At 37.2% G+C, this 12360-nt stretch overlaps 2 protein-coding genes across 13 annotated transcripts in view; one reads left to right on the top strand and one right to left on the bottom strand.

Annotated features, from left to right (window-relative positions):
* Window positions 1-6108, top strand: part of CRIM1 (cysteine rich transmembrane BMP regulator 1) — a 195843-nt gene extending 189735 nt beyond the window's left edge. For all 5 annotated transcript variants that reach the window (XM_054473409.2, XM_063648817.1, XM_054473424.2 and 2 more), the window contains 2 exons: window positions 2091-2278; window positions 3621-6108. In XM_054473409.2, the coding sequence (XP_054329384.1) occupies window positions 2091-2278; window positions 3621-3797 (365 nt within the window). In that variant the 3' untranslated portion in view covers window positions 3798-6108. The remainder of the gene's footprint in view (window positions 1-2090; window positions 2279-3620) is intronic.
* FEZ2 (fasciculation and elongation protein zeta 2) overlaps window positions 1-12360 on the bottom strand; it is a 70442-nt gene that overhangs the window by 16510 nt on the left and 41572 nt on the right. For 3 of the 8 annotated variants that reach the window (XM_063648820.1, XM_054473434.2, XM_063648819.1), the window contains 2 exons: window positions 10756-10821; window positions 5100-7241 (listed from right to left, as the gene is read on the bottom strand). In XM_063648820.1, the coding sequence (XP_063504890.1) occupies window positions 7204-7241; window positions 10756-10821 (104 nt within the window). In that variant the 3' untranslated portion in view covers window positions 5100-7203. Of the gene's footprint in view, window positions 1-5099; window positions 7242-7310; window positions 8269-10755; window positions 10822-12360 lie in introns of those variants that run through there. The other 5 variants (XM_054473438.2, XM_054473447.2, XR_008497362.2 and 2 more) reach the window with 4 other exon arrangements.

The raw sequence follows: 12360 nt of genomic DNA, 5'->3' as shown, positions 1-12360 counted from the left end.
GATTCTGCACTGAGCATTTATACATTAGGTTACCCTCTACTTCTGGGCAGTTTTCACTTCATGTGAGTTAAATTTATTACCTGTGTTGACTTTTCTAGTCACCAGGTTTACTCCATGCCTTTTTTTCTTGCTCTATCCTTTCAGTTTGTGCGTAATAAAGATGTTATTTTGTCTCCCAATAGCTGTTACTATTTCCTTTTCTATAAAGGTAGACCTCTTCTCGATCATTAGTATAAACTTGCTCTTAGCCGTGACTCAATACTGCCTCCTGTCTACTCCAACCATATTTTCCAAATCATTGCTATATAATTTTTATATTTCTTTTGGAAGAAGCATATTCGTTGCTTGAGAAGTTAATTGTCTGTTACTCTAGATATTCTAAATATTACGCTTGGATCAAGCCAGATGACCAGAAAGCCAGATTCCTGGACCTAGTGTTTTTGGCTTTCTGTATAATTGTTCTAACTGAATGTGCTTTAGCATTATGCTTACATTCATTTAGTCAATAAATATTAGTGCCTGCTGTATGCCAGGCCCTGTTCTAGAGGCTAGACTTCGGTCCTAAGAATAGCCATACTTACGGTATGTTGAAGACCTGTGCATTGCGTAGTATCTATGTTATAAAGCCCCTAAAGAGAAATTTTCTCTTGCGTCAATAGCAAGAAAATGTATGCTTCTCCTAGGCAACTGATTTGTTTTAACCTAAAAGACACTGTGAATCCTATTAAAGACTGATAGTTGTTTCCATTTTTGGCTTTGGCTGCTACAAAGCTCAGAGCTGACTTTTATGGCTTGGTTTTAGCACAGAAACAGCACTGGAAGACTGAATTTTGTAAACAGACCTCACTTGCAGCTTCATTTCTCTTTCACTAAGACCTTCCTTAATTTATATCTTATTCTTCTTGTATGACACATATTCCTAAAACTGTTTTCTATTTCATTTGGAATATGGGAAAGTAAAATTCGTTCTTTTATTCATTGTGTATTTAAAATCTGAATTCATCAATAAAATGTTACTCTTTGACATTTTTCTTGATGCTGGAAAATATGTTTCTATAAAGTTTTATTGCCATCTGCACTGGCTAAAATGATTAGGAATGTTTTCTAACTCCCATTCCTCCCTGCTCCCACCACCCCTCCAGAACACACACAGAAGCATATCATTTAAAATCTGAGTTTTAAACCACAGTCTTACATACCACAAAGCTCTGTCACTTCATGAGCTGAATTTCCAGAACAATTTAAGAGTAACTGCTTTTGATACTGTGTGTCATGTGTCTTTAACTAAATTGATTTTTAATGCATTTAGAAAACCTGACTACAATGATTTATTTGAAACAAAATAGAATAAAAATAAGGAAACTTTAGGGAGTACCCCCTATTAGCATGTGTTTAACCTTATTTTTGTCTGCAACATTCATTGTAAGAGAGAGATTTTAAAAGAACATAAAGGTCATCATTCATAAGTGCAAAACTAAATGTGGTCACCTATGCAATATAATTCATTGAGGCAGAAAAATGATCTAATAGGCCTAAGCAAGATTTTCAACAAGTTTATGAAAAGTAAGACAATATTGCTTAGAGTTCAGTGAACCAGAGTATCAACCAAAAGACCAACCTCCTGATTCTGATTAGTTTTGATCTAATTAGTCTTAGCTATTACACTAGTAGGTAAAAGAATATACTTTGTTCTAGTCTCCTGTTTGCCAGTAAATCAGCTAATGTTTCTCCTTCGAAATCTGAGAAGACCATGTATGTTAACAGTAATCAAAATATTTTAATGGTCTGATTCACTTTTTCAAAATCTACCTAAGCACCTTCTTATTTCCTTGATTAGCTAGAGTCGGCATCATCTTACCCAATTATTAAGATTCTCACTCCGATTTTTTTTTTTTTTAACATTCATCCCTAAGCACTCTGCTCTCTACTAAGAGCTCTTTGGATCAACATTAGATTTTAATCGCATTTTTAGCCTCAAAAAACTGGGAAGCAATAAAACCAAGTTGCTGATCTCTATTTGCAATGTCATTAAAATAATCCTTAACAATTCTGGTTTAGGTAATAAATGCTTATAATTTTTTTTCTCCTAGATATGGGTCACCTCCAGGTAGATTACAGAGATAACAGGCTGCACCCAAGTGAAGATTCTTCGCTGGACTCCATTGCCTCAGTTGTGGTTCCCATAATTATATGCCTCTCTATTATAATAGCATTCCTATTCATCAATCAGAAGAAACAGTGGATACCACTGCTTTGCTGGTATCGAACACCAACTAAGGTACTGTCTTGCAAAAGTTAGTCTCTTGAATGATGAATCTAGGAAAACTTACACTCATATTGAAATTGCTTGAAACCTTGTGTCTTAACCAGTGAAGTTTTTACTTTGCTATTCATAGCCTCAAATCCATACCAGGCTATAGTATGAATCAAATATATAGTACTTGCCCAGGGCTGGACTGATCACAAGGTGAATTATCCATTATCCATTGGTTAATGAATCCTAACCTTACATGGATCCAGTTTTCTCGATGTACTCTGAAGTTTTCAAATGAACAAATACTTCTGGATTTATTCCTAAATCATTGTTTATATTAGACATTAAAACATGATCACCTGGCATTTCTCAGTCATCAGTCAACTTAGAATTGGGAGAGAAAAAAAGTCACAAAGGGAGGGAGATAATACCCAGGAGAGGGCTTGGAAGATCATGAGGGTATACAAAAGGCAAAAGGATAGGTCAATGCATCAAAGGCAAGCACCAAGTGGAAAGGTCGTAAAAGATGAAGAGGTGGTGGAAAGTAATAGTAGACAAGGTAGGGAGAGGCAGATTTCACACTGAGGGAAAAAAGATGTATGTTTGTTTTCAGTACAAACATAAAAGGCCTCTAAATCTGCCTATTTTGAAAGACAAGAAAAAACTATTAATTAAGGGAAATAAATCATAATCCCTTCCAACTCTAATTCTACCTTTTGCCTTGAGTTGGTTTATTTTAATCATAAACCTTAAGAATTGGAAACAGCCTGAACAATTACGTAATATAATTTACCATCTGGTTAACCCTTCCATGTAAAAATTCTGTCCTGCGGTTATCCTGCCTCCGATTTTTCCTTGAACAAATGAACGTTGGGCACAGCCTCTCTGCTGGGTCGGGATACAGTTGCCAGTGTCCAAAGCTGGGAAACAGACCCGCTCATAAAGTGTATGGAGTGACTAGAAACACACAGGCTGGCCCAGCCTATGATAGTGTTCTACAGTCTGAGTGGTTAGAAGTCATCGCTTTGTTTTTAAAATCTGCCTACCTTCCACTCATTCTTCAGCCCCCTTTAAACACAGGTCTGCACTTAAAGGATTTGAAATCATTTCACCAGTCTTTTTTTTTTTTTTTTCGGTTCCTTTATCTTCCTATTTGACAGTTTCTTGACATTTCACCTTAAAATACAGTTTGTCAGAGTCCCTCATAAAAGTATAGTTGGTACTAGAACAAGACGTGATAATCTGCATACAGTCTATCAATGAATTGTGAAACTGTTATCTCACCTGAGTTAGGTACTAAATTTCTGTTTGAGATAATGTAAAGCAACTAATTTTTTGTGGTTTTATTCCTCCTTTCATTAAATAGCCTTCTTCCTTAAATAATCAGCTAGTATCTGTGGACTGCAAGAAAGGAACCAGAGTCCAGGTGGACAGTTCCCAGAGAATGCTAAGAATTGCAGAACCAGATGCAAGATTCAGTGGCTTCTACAGCATGCAAAAACAGAACCATCTACAGGCAGACAATTTCTACCAAACAGTGTGAAGAAAGGCAACTGGGATGAGGTTTCAAAAGATGGAAGACGACTAAATCTGCTCTAAAAAGTAAACTAGAATTTGTGCACTTGCTTAGTGGATTGTATTGGATTGTGACTTGATGTACAGCGCTAAGACCTTACTGGGATGGGCTCTGTCTACAGCAATGTGCAGAACAAGCATTCCCACTTTTCCTCAAGATAACTGACCAAGTGTTTTCTTAGAACCAAAGTTTTTAAAGTTGTTAAGATATATTTGCCTGTAAGATAGCTGTAGAGATATTTGGGGTGGGGACAGTGAGTTTGGATGGGGAAATGGGTGGGAGGGTGGTGTCGGGAAGAAAAATTGGTCAGCTTGGCTCGGGGAGAAACCTGGTAACATAAAAGCAGCTCAGTGGCCCAGAGGTTATTTTTTTCCTATTGCTCTGAAGACTGCACTGGTTGCTGCAAAGCTCAGGCCTGAATGAGCAGGAAACAAAAAAGGCCTTGCGACCCAGCTGCCATAACCACCTTAGAACTACCAGACGAGCACATCAGAACCTTTTGACAGCCATCCCAGGTCTAAAGCCACAAGTTTCTTTTCTATACAGTCACAACTGCAGTAGGCAGTGAGGAAGCCAGAGAAATGCGATAGCGACATTTCTCTAAAGCGGGTTATTAAGGATATATACAGTTATACTTTTTGCTGCTTTTATTTTCTTCCAAGCCAATCAGCCAGTTCCTAGCAGAGTCAGCACATGAACAAGATCTAAGTCATTTCTTGATGTGAGCACTGGAGCTTTTCTTACAACGTGACAGGAAGGAGGGAGAGGGTGACGAACACCAGGCATTTCCAGGGGCTATATTTCACTGTTTGTTGTTGCTTTGTTCTGTTATATTGTTGGTTGTTCATAGTTTTTGTTGAAGCTCTAGCTTAAGAAGAAACTTTTTTTAAAAAGACTGTTTGGGGATTCTTTTTCCTTATTATATACTGATTCTACAAAATAGAAACTACTTCATTTTAATTGTATATTATTCAAGCACCTTTGTTGAAGCTCAAAAAAAATGATGCCTCTTTAAACTTTAGCAATTATAGGAGTATTTATGTAACTATCTTATGCTTCAAAAAAAAGTATTTGTGTGCATGTGTATATTATATATATATACATATATATTATATACACATACAATTTATGTTTTCCTGTTGAATGTATTTTTATGAGATTTTAACCAGAACAAAGGCAGATAAACAGGCATTCCATATCAATGCTTTTGATCACTTACAGATTTTTTGAATAACACAAAATCTCATTCTACCTGCAGTTTAATTGGAAAGATGTGTGTGTGAGAGTATGTATGTGTGTGTTTGTGTGCACGCACGCCTTGAGCAGTCAGCATTGCACCTGCTATGGAGAAGGGTATTCCTTTATTAAAATCTTCCTCATTTGGATTTGCTTTCAGTTGGTTTTCAATTTGCTCACTGGCCAGAGACATTGATGGCAGGTCTTATCTGCATCACTAATCAGCTCCTGGATTTTTTTTTTTTTTTCAAACAATGGTTTGAAACAACTACTGGAATATTGTCCACAATAAGCTGGAAGTTTGTTGTATTATGCCTCAAATATAACTGACTGTATAGTGTTAACTTTTCAAACAGCCCTTAGCACTTTTATACTAATTAACCCATTTGTGCATTGAGTTTTCTTTTAAAAATGCTTGTTGTGAAAGACACAGATACCCAGTATGCTTAATGTGAAAAGAAAATGTGTTCTGTTTTGTAAAGGAACTTTCAAGTATTGTTGTAAATACTTGGACAGAGGTTGCTGAACTTTAAAAAAAATTAATTTATTATTATAATGACCTAATTAATTTATTAATCTGAAGATTAACCATTTTTTTGTCTTAGAATATCAAAAAGAAAAAGAAAAAGGTGTTCTAGCTGTTTGCATCAAAGGAAAAAAAGATTTATTATCAAGGGGCAATATTTTTATCTTTTTCCAAAATAAATTTGTTAATGATACATTACAAAAATAGATTGACATAAGCCTGATTAGTATAAATTTTGTTGGTAATTAATTAATCCATTCCTGGCATAAAAAGTCTTTATCAAAAAAAATTGTAGATGCTTGCTTTTTGTTTTTTCAATCATGGCCATATTATGAAAATACTAACAGGATATAGGACAAGGTGTAAATTTTTTTATTATTATTTTAAAGATATGATTTATCCTGAGTGCTGTATCTATTACTCTTTTACTTTTGGTTCCTGTTGTGCTCTTGTAAAAGAAAAACAAATATAATTTCCTGAAGAATAAAATAGATATATGGCACTTGGAGTGCACCATAGTTCTACAGTTTGTTTTTGTTTTCTTCAAAAAACAAAGCTGTAAGAGAATTACCTGCAACTTGATTCTTGGCAGGAAATAAACATTTTGAGTTGAAATCACACAGTGTAACTAACTTGCAAAAAGATTCCATCTCTGGGATCTGAAAGACTTTTTTAAGGTTATCAGTCCAGTGAACCTCTGGTGTCACAAGAAGTCCCGTGCCTTTGTCGTTAGGCGGGTCTTTCCCAAGGTATCCTTGCAAAAAGAAAAGTGTCTCCCAGAATACGCTGCATAGCGATGCTGTTTTTAGGGAGACAAGAAACCTACCTGCTGTCAGAAACGTGCTCGTAACTGGTATCAAAATTAACTTGCTACGCACAGGAGGATTGTGGTGGGAAATCCTACAGTGGTTCGATGCAGAGGAACAAAGACTTTACCAAGCACAATGAGGGGAAGCCTAACTGCAAAGAGACTTTGAGCTGACAGGAAAAAATAGGTATATTTTCATACATTTTAGAAGCATCAATTTAAGAATGAGCTATAAACAGACCAATGTTGAATCTCCTTTAAAAAAAATATATCCCCTAAGGACTTTCTACTATATCATATACCCTTTAAAGCTACATTTCTTCAGTACAAGGCGTCATTTTTACAAATTCACATCAAATTAATTTAAATTATTAATATTACTGTATATGTATCTGGGGAAAGGGCCAGTAAGTTCCACATAAGAACATTAATAAAACAAGGAAACCGTCTCGAGTTTCTCATACCCCTAGAGATGACGGCTGAAATGCCAAGCAGGCATTAAACTTCAAACCGCGCCCCTGCCTTTGCAGTCATGGCGTCTCAATTGCTGAGTGGAGTGAGGAATATGTTAGCCCTGTTTGTTTGCTCACAGGTGTTTAAGTGGAATTGTGAAAGCCTCCTGTAGCAGGTCCTATATAGACTCTTACTTCATTCATGTCGTCTGTGGGAGGGGGCTGAATGGCTGTTTCTGAAATGTCTCACAGCCCCAGAAAAAGAGCAGGACTTACTTCTGTCATTCCACAGCAGCTCAGCATACTCTAATAAACGTCCTCCTCTTCCCCTTCGTAGCATTCTGGGACTAATCAGGGTTTCATCTGCTCACATATTGTAGCGATGGGCTCTGTGTGGAATTAAGGGAAAGAATCTAGCACTGTAAGGAAAAAAAAATACAACACAAAACTCCCAAATATAAGGCTCTCAAACATGTATTTTTACTTCTTAAAAAATTTATTAAATGCCGTTGATTTGATTGGAACCAGCAAAAGTGCTCATGATACTGATGAATCCATAAGTAGCTGTATCTAGAATTCATACTTAAGAAAAACACACAGGTATGAATAAAATATGACACAGTAATGAGAATGGGCAGTTCTGCAGTGTACACTTTCTCAAGCACCTCAGAGGACACAAACTTTTAAAGTACAATTCTTCACAGACACATGAAGCAGAACATTTGAAAATCAAAAGTTAAACAATACAAGATTCTAAAAGTGAATGGCAATTTAATGGTTAAAATTTGACCAATGGTGAAACAAGCAGCAAGCTACAAAATCCATCATCACCAACAGTTTCAATGTTAAAGTATTAAACCAAAGTAATGCATATTTGGTTTTGCTTCTTCAAGAACAGCCCAAGTTTATTCTGTTTCAGTCTCTCTGAACAATACTGGCAGGTAATAGTTATACTGACAATTCTCACAAAACACAGTGTTGGTTGTTGCCGTCACTGAATTCATAGTAGAAATCTCCCAAGCCTTTAATCTAGCTCATCAGTGCAGTTCAGATAAGAAAGCCGTAAACACAAATGGGCATACTGTCAGTTAATGAGAAATAGAACTGCACATGCACAATTAATATTACTCTCTCTCAGTCTACTAAGAGAACAGTTTATTAGTAGATTTAACAAAAACCATCTCTAGAATTCAAAATAGTGCCCATATTTCCGTTGGTTCTATAATATAAAGAATTAGTGTAGTCAAGATCTGTTAATACTGAATCAAACCCAAGTTCAAATGTGCTGAGTTTCCAATAGCAAGAAGGGTAACGGTAGCCAGCTTTCAGAATAATGCTGTAGGAAATCTAGCTTGGAGCCCACCGCAGATAAAGTTGCTGCTCTATGTAGGACACAGAACTAGAAGAAAAAGAGAACTTTTAGCTACAAATGTATATTTTGTATACATTTACACAAAACATACATTTTACATGTACATTTAAAAACACCATTAAGTAATGAGAACTAAATGTTAATGCAAAGATCTATGTCGCAATTTTTTTAAAGGTTTTAAGAGGCTATACCCAACAAGGATGAGTTCTCTCAACACACATTAGAATTTCCCAGAAATGAGATACCAAAAGGCCATGTCTCTTAGGATGCCACTTGGAGACAGAAGCCCCTAACATTCGCCCTATACCATGAGGCTTGTGACACAGCAAACAGGCTCCCTAGGGAAGTCAAAGAAGGGTGCAAGTTTCTTCACACATTTTTATTCCTAACTAGCATCAGCACAGCAGCAGCCACGCGTACATTACTTCAGAATGAGCCTTGGGTACTACTGTCAAGGCAGCAGTGGCGGCAGGCTGCAGTGGGGTCATTAAGCAGGTGCGAGAAAGAGAAGCTCAATTAGCCCATACAGTGCCCACCCTACTCTCTTTCTCAGGCCAAATGAGACCACTTTTCTACCTTCTTTCACTTCTGACATTTGCATTAAAACTAAGATGGTGTATTCAGGCAGCCAAGCCACACTCTCATCTGTGTTAAAACAACAACAAACTAGCCAAAAAAGGGGAAGGAGTATTCTCCCATTGAGCAATATCCCCCTCCCAGGCAAAGTGTCGTATTATTGGTTCCCAAGGAAGAGGAACAGTTAACCAGCTGTGAACTTTCAGGATGGGTGGAAAAGAGCATTTTCAATGACCCAACTTCACCACCTTCCCACACACATTTGGGTAAATACATCTCCGCATTGCACTCCCGTCTTCGTTTTCTCTGACTACAGTCTCTGCTGTAGTCTAAATCCTCGCTTCTTTTCCACCCAGTCCTCACAATACAAAGCCAAGACAAAACCACAACACATGCACACAGACAGCTCATCAGAAGCAGGTACAGTATAGATAGAACTGGGCTTACAGACAGGAGCCAGCGGCCCGAGCATGAGGAGCAGAATTAGATGGGTGCTGCTTCCCTAAGGCATGCGGTATAGGTAGGTTCACAATTACAGTCCTAGGTTTTCAGAGTAAAGAATTAAAAATCATTTTTCCCCAGAGGACTCTGTTCTTTGGGTCATAACGTCCTTCCATGCAGTTAAACGCTAAAACAGCTAGAGAATGCTTCAGAAGCTCATTCTACCTCTGGCCCTCATAGAGGCCTAGGAACCCGCTATAATTAAAATTTAAGACATGTTCTTTATGTTCGTCTCATTCCTGTTTCACATCTAGAAGAACGAACCTCAGAACAATCCAGCTTTCATACCAATGCTAGCACAACACAAAAGCAAACAAAGATGTCAGGTATTAAAAAAAAAAAAAGTCAGAATTTTATAGGGAGAAAAAGTCCTCCATCAGAAAAACAGCTTATTTTTTAAAATGATGTCAACTCAGTCTGTTCTACCCCATTGTTAAGCCACTAGTGTCTAGCTCATGCTTCTTACTCTCACCGCATCAAGACTCTTACAAGTGAAATGTGTGATTGACTTTGAGCACTCTGCGTATACTACTGAGGTTCCCCTTTCATGACACTATGGTTTAAGAAAAGACCATCTGAGGTTTCTAATGTCTCAGAAATCTTCATCTTCCTTGTGCTCAGCTAACTTTAATGGAGAAGAGAGAGAACCCGGAGAAGAAGACTGTTACTAGAAGAGGATTGCTCTCAAAATTTGATCAAACACTACAAGACGCACTTTGTGATGCTTTCAAAATCTGGTCCCTGAATACCTGCTACTTTAAAAAAATATTTCATTGAAAAGTATTAATTTTGCCTCTAATTAAGTTCTTCCGTCCCTTCTTTATCATCCAAACTTTGCTCTTTCCTCGGCAAAGTAACTCAACCTCTCACTCTTCTTCTGCCTCATCAATATTCCCATCCAGTGTGAGCCTCACCTTGCCTCTAAGATTTGTGGCTGCTTTTCCACTGTCCTGGGTTTATGCAAGTCCATTCTTTTTATTTCCCCGCTTCCCTCCCTGTGTCTTACATCAGTCCCTTTCATATTCCCTTTGGCACTGTTCACAGATGTGACTCTTCCTTCATCCGTCCTCACTAATGATCTGTCCTCCTTTCCACTGTCCTCAAGATGACAGAGACCACCCTTCTCAAACTTCCCAGTGCCAACCTGCCAACATCTGATACCCACATGATTATGGTGCCATCTCACTAATTTTCTTCTACTACCTCCCTTGATGTTTATAGTTTAGCTGTGGAGATTATTTCCAACCCAGAACCTCCAATAAAACTTAAATTACATAAAACCATAATATATAATGTTGGTAGAAGTCAGTCATGTAGCTAATCCTCACCCTGCATAATAAGATTAATGGAAGTTGTGCATTGGGAAGTTACTGTCTAATGTATTAGCAAGGCAATGTATTTACTGACTAATCCAAACCTCCCAGCCACCGCACCTTTACCATTATAAAACTCACCTTTCAGAATATAATCAGTTAACAAGCTCGGAACTTTTTCACTGTCCTCCTTCATGGCACAAAGAACTGCAAAATAGAAGAGGGAAAAAAGACAGTTAAAAATTTAGACCAAAAATATTATTTAATTTCAATCATTGTGGCCTTAATCTTCCTTAATTATAGGATATAACTGACTCATACAAATTATAGGTGATTTTCCTGATAAGGGGATACAACAATAAAGGCCCAATAATTTATTTTAGTGGAGTAAGTCCACAAGAATTTATTTTAGGTAAGAATATCCCACTTACCTGAGAGTGGCTTCCCTGATTTAAAATTTCCAAACAGTGGAGGCAAAAAAGAGGAACTGGGTTATTTACAAGGAGCCTTCGCTCTGTAATAATACTGGAAAGTGGGTTACTGTAATGTGCACCTCAATGAACTCTGTGCAGCAAGAAAACCTCAGTGCTGTAGATCAAGCAAACTAGAGAAACTCTTAGAGAAATGGACAGCTATACCCTCCAACAAGCATATCTGTCAGACTCCTTAGAAACTTTCAAAGAAAAGACCCAAATGAAGAACAGACTTCCATGAAGCAGCACCTGGCATCTGCCTGGCTGTCACCTCCTCTGCACTAGGGAGAAACCTGGGAGAATTAGCCTCATTCTAATTTGACAAATGTATCTTCTAAGTAAAAACTAAAATAGAAAAAACAGCCACCTAGTGTAACGTTTTTCTTTTTTAAGCTAGACCATTCAGGTTGAGATAAACTCACAAATATTATACTTTAACAGAGATTGCCAACTCAAATTTTCTCCAAAGCATCCTGGTAAAAATATTTCACTGTTTTTCCCCACCAATACGACAAGGCAAAATAGTGTAACTGTCAAATCAGCCTTCCTGGGTTTAAACCCTGGCTCTGCCACTTCCTAATTGTGTGACGCTGAGCAAGCTACTTAACCACTTTTGCACCAAGCTCTTCATCTGTGAAATGAGAATAATAATTAGATTTAATCTCAAAGGTTTGTTATGAGGACTAAGCTACTAATTCAGATATAAAGGTCATATCATAGTGCCTGGCACATAGTACATGCTATGTATTAACTGTAACTAACACTACTAATATTTATTTAAATTTTTATTACTATTATTATTGCACCCAGAATCCCCTAATAGCTTTTATGAGGAAGACTATATATCCATAAACACTGTGACTGTCTCCACAGCGCTGTTCTTTTGGAAAGAAAAGGAGCTTTGGACCCATATGTCCAAAGATTCCAAACTGTGACAACCTATAAAGACATCTCAATGCTGGAATTATGATGACTTTAGTTTGACCAACAAAGTATTTGTTCTTGATCTGAGAAGCTGAGGCCTGCCAGTAATTCCTGGCTTATGAGCAATATTTATTTATGTTCCCTTCTTTAGACGGCTACCATGTTCACTATTTCTGCTTCCAATCATGTTTAAAATTTTTTCTAACTTCTATATAAAATCACATACCAAAAACCAGCATCATTAAAAGTATAATTTCCTGGGAATTAAGAGACCCAGCTCTGTAATTAACCATCCCCCTGTGTGATCTTGGACACGCATAACTTCATAAGTTCCTCCTGAAAATAAGAG

Source organism: Pongo pygmaeus, chromosome 12 (genome assembly GCF_028885625.2).
Source record: "Pongo pygmaeus isolate AG05252 chromosome 12, NHGRI_mPonPyg2-v2.0_pri, whole genome shotgun sequence".
In the NCBI taxonomy this organism is placed as follows: Eukaryota; Metazoa; Chordata; class Mammalia; order Primates; family Hominidae; genus Pongo; species Pongo pygmaeus.
The sequence above is the reverse complement of the archived record's forward strand: the minus strand, read 5'-3'. Positions and strand labels throughout refer to the sequence as shown.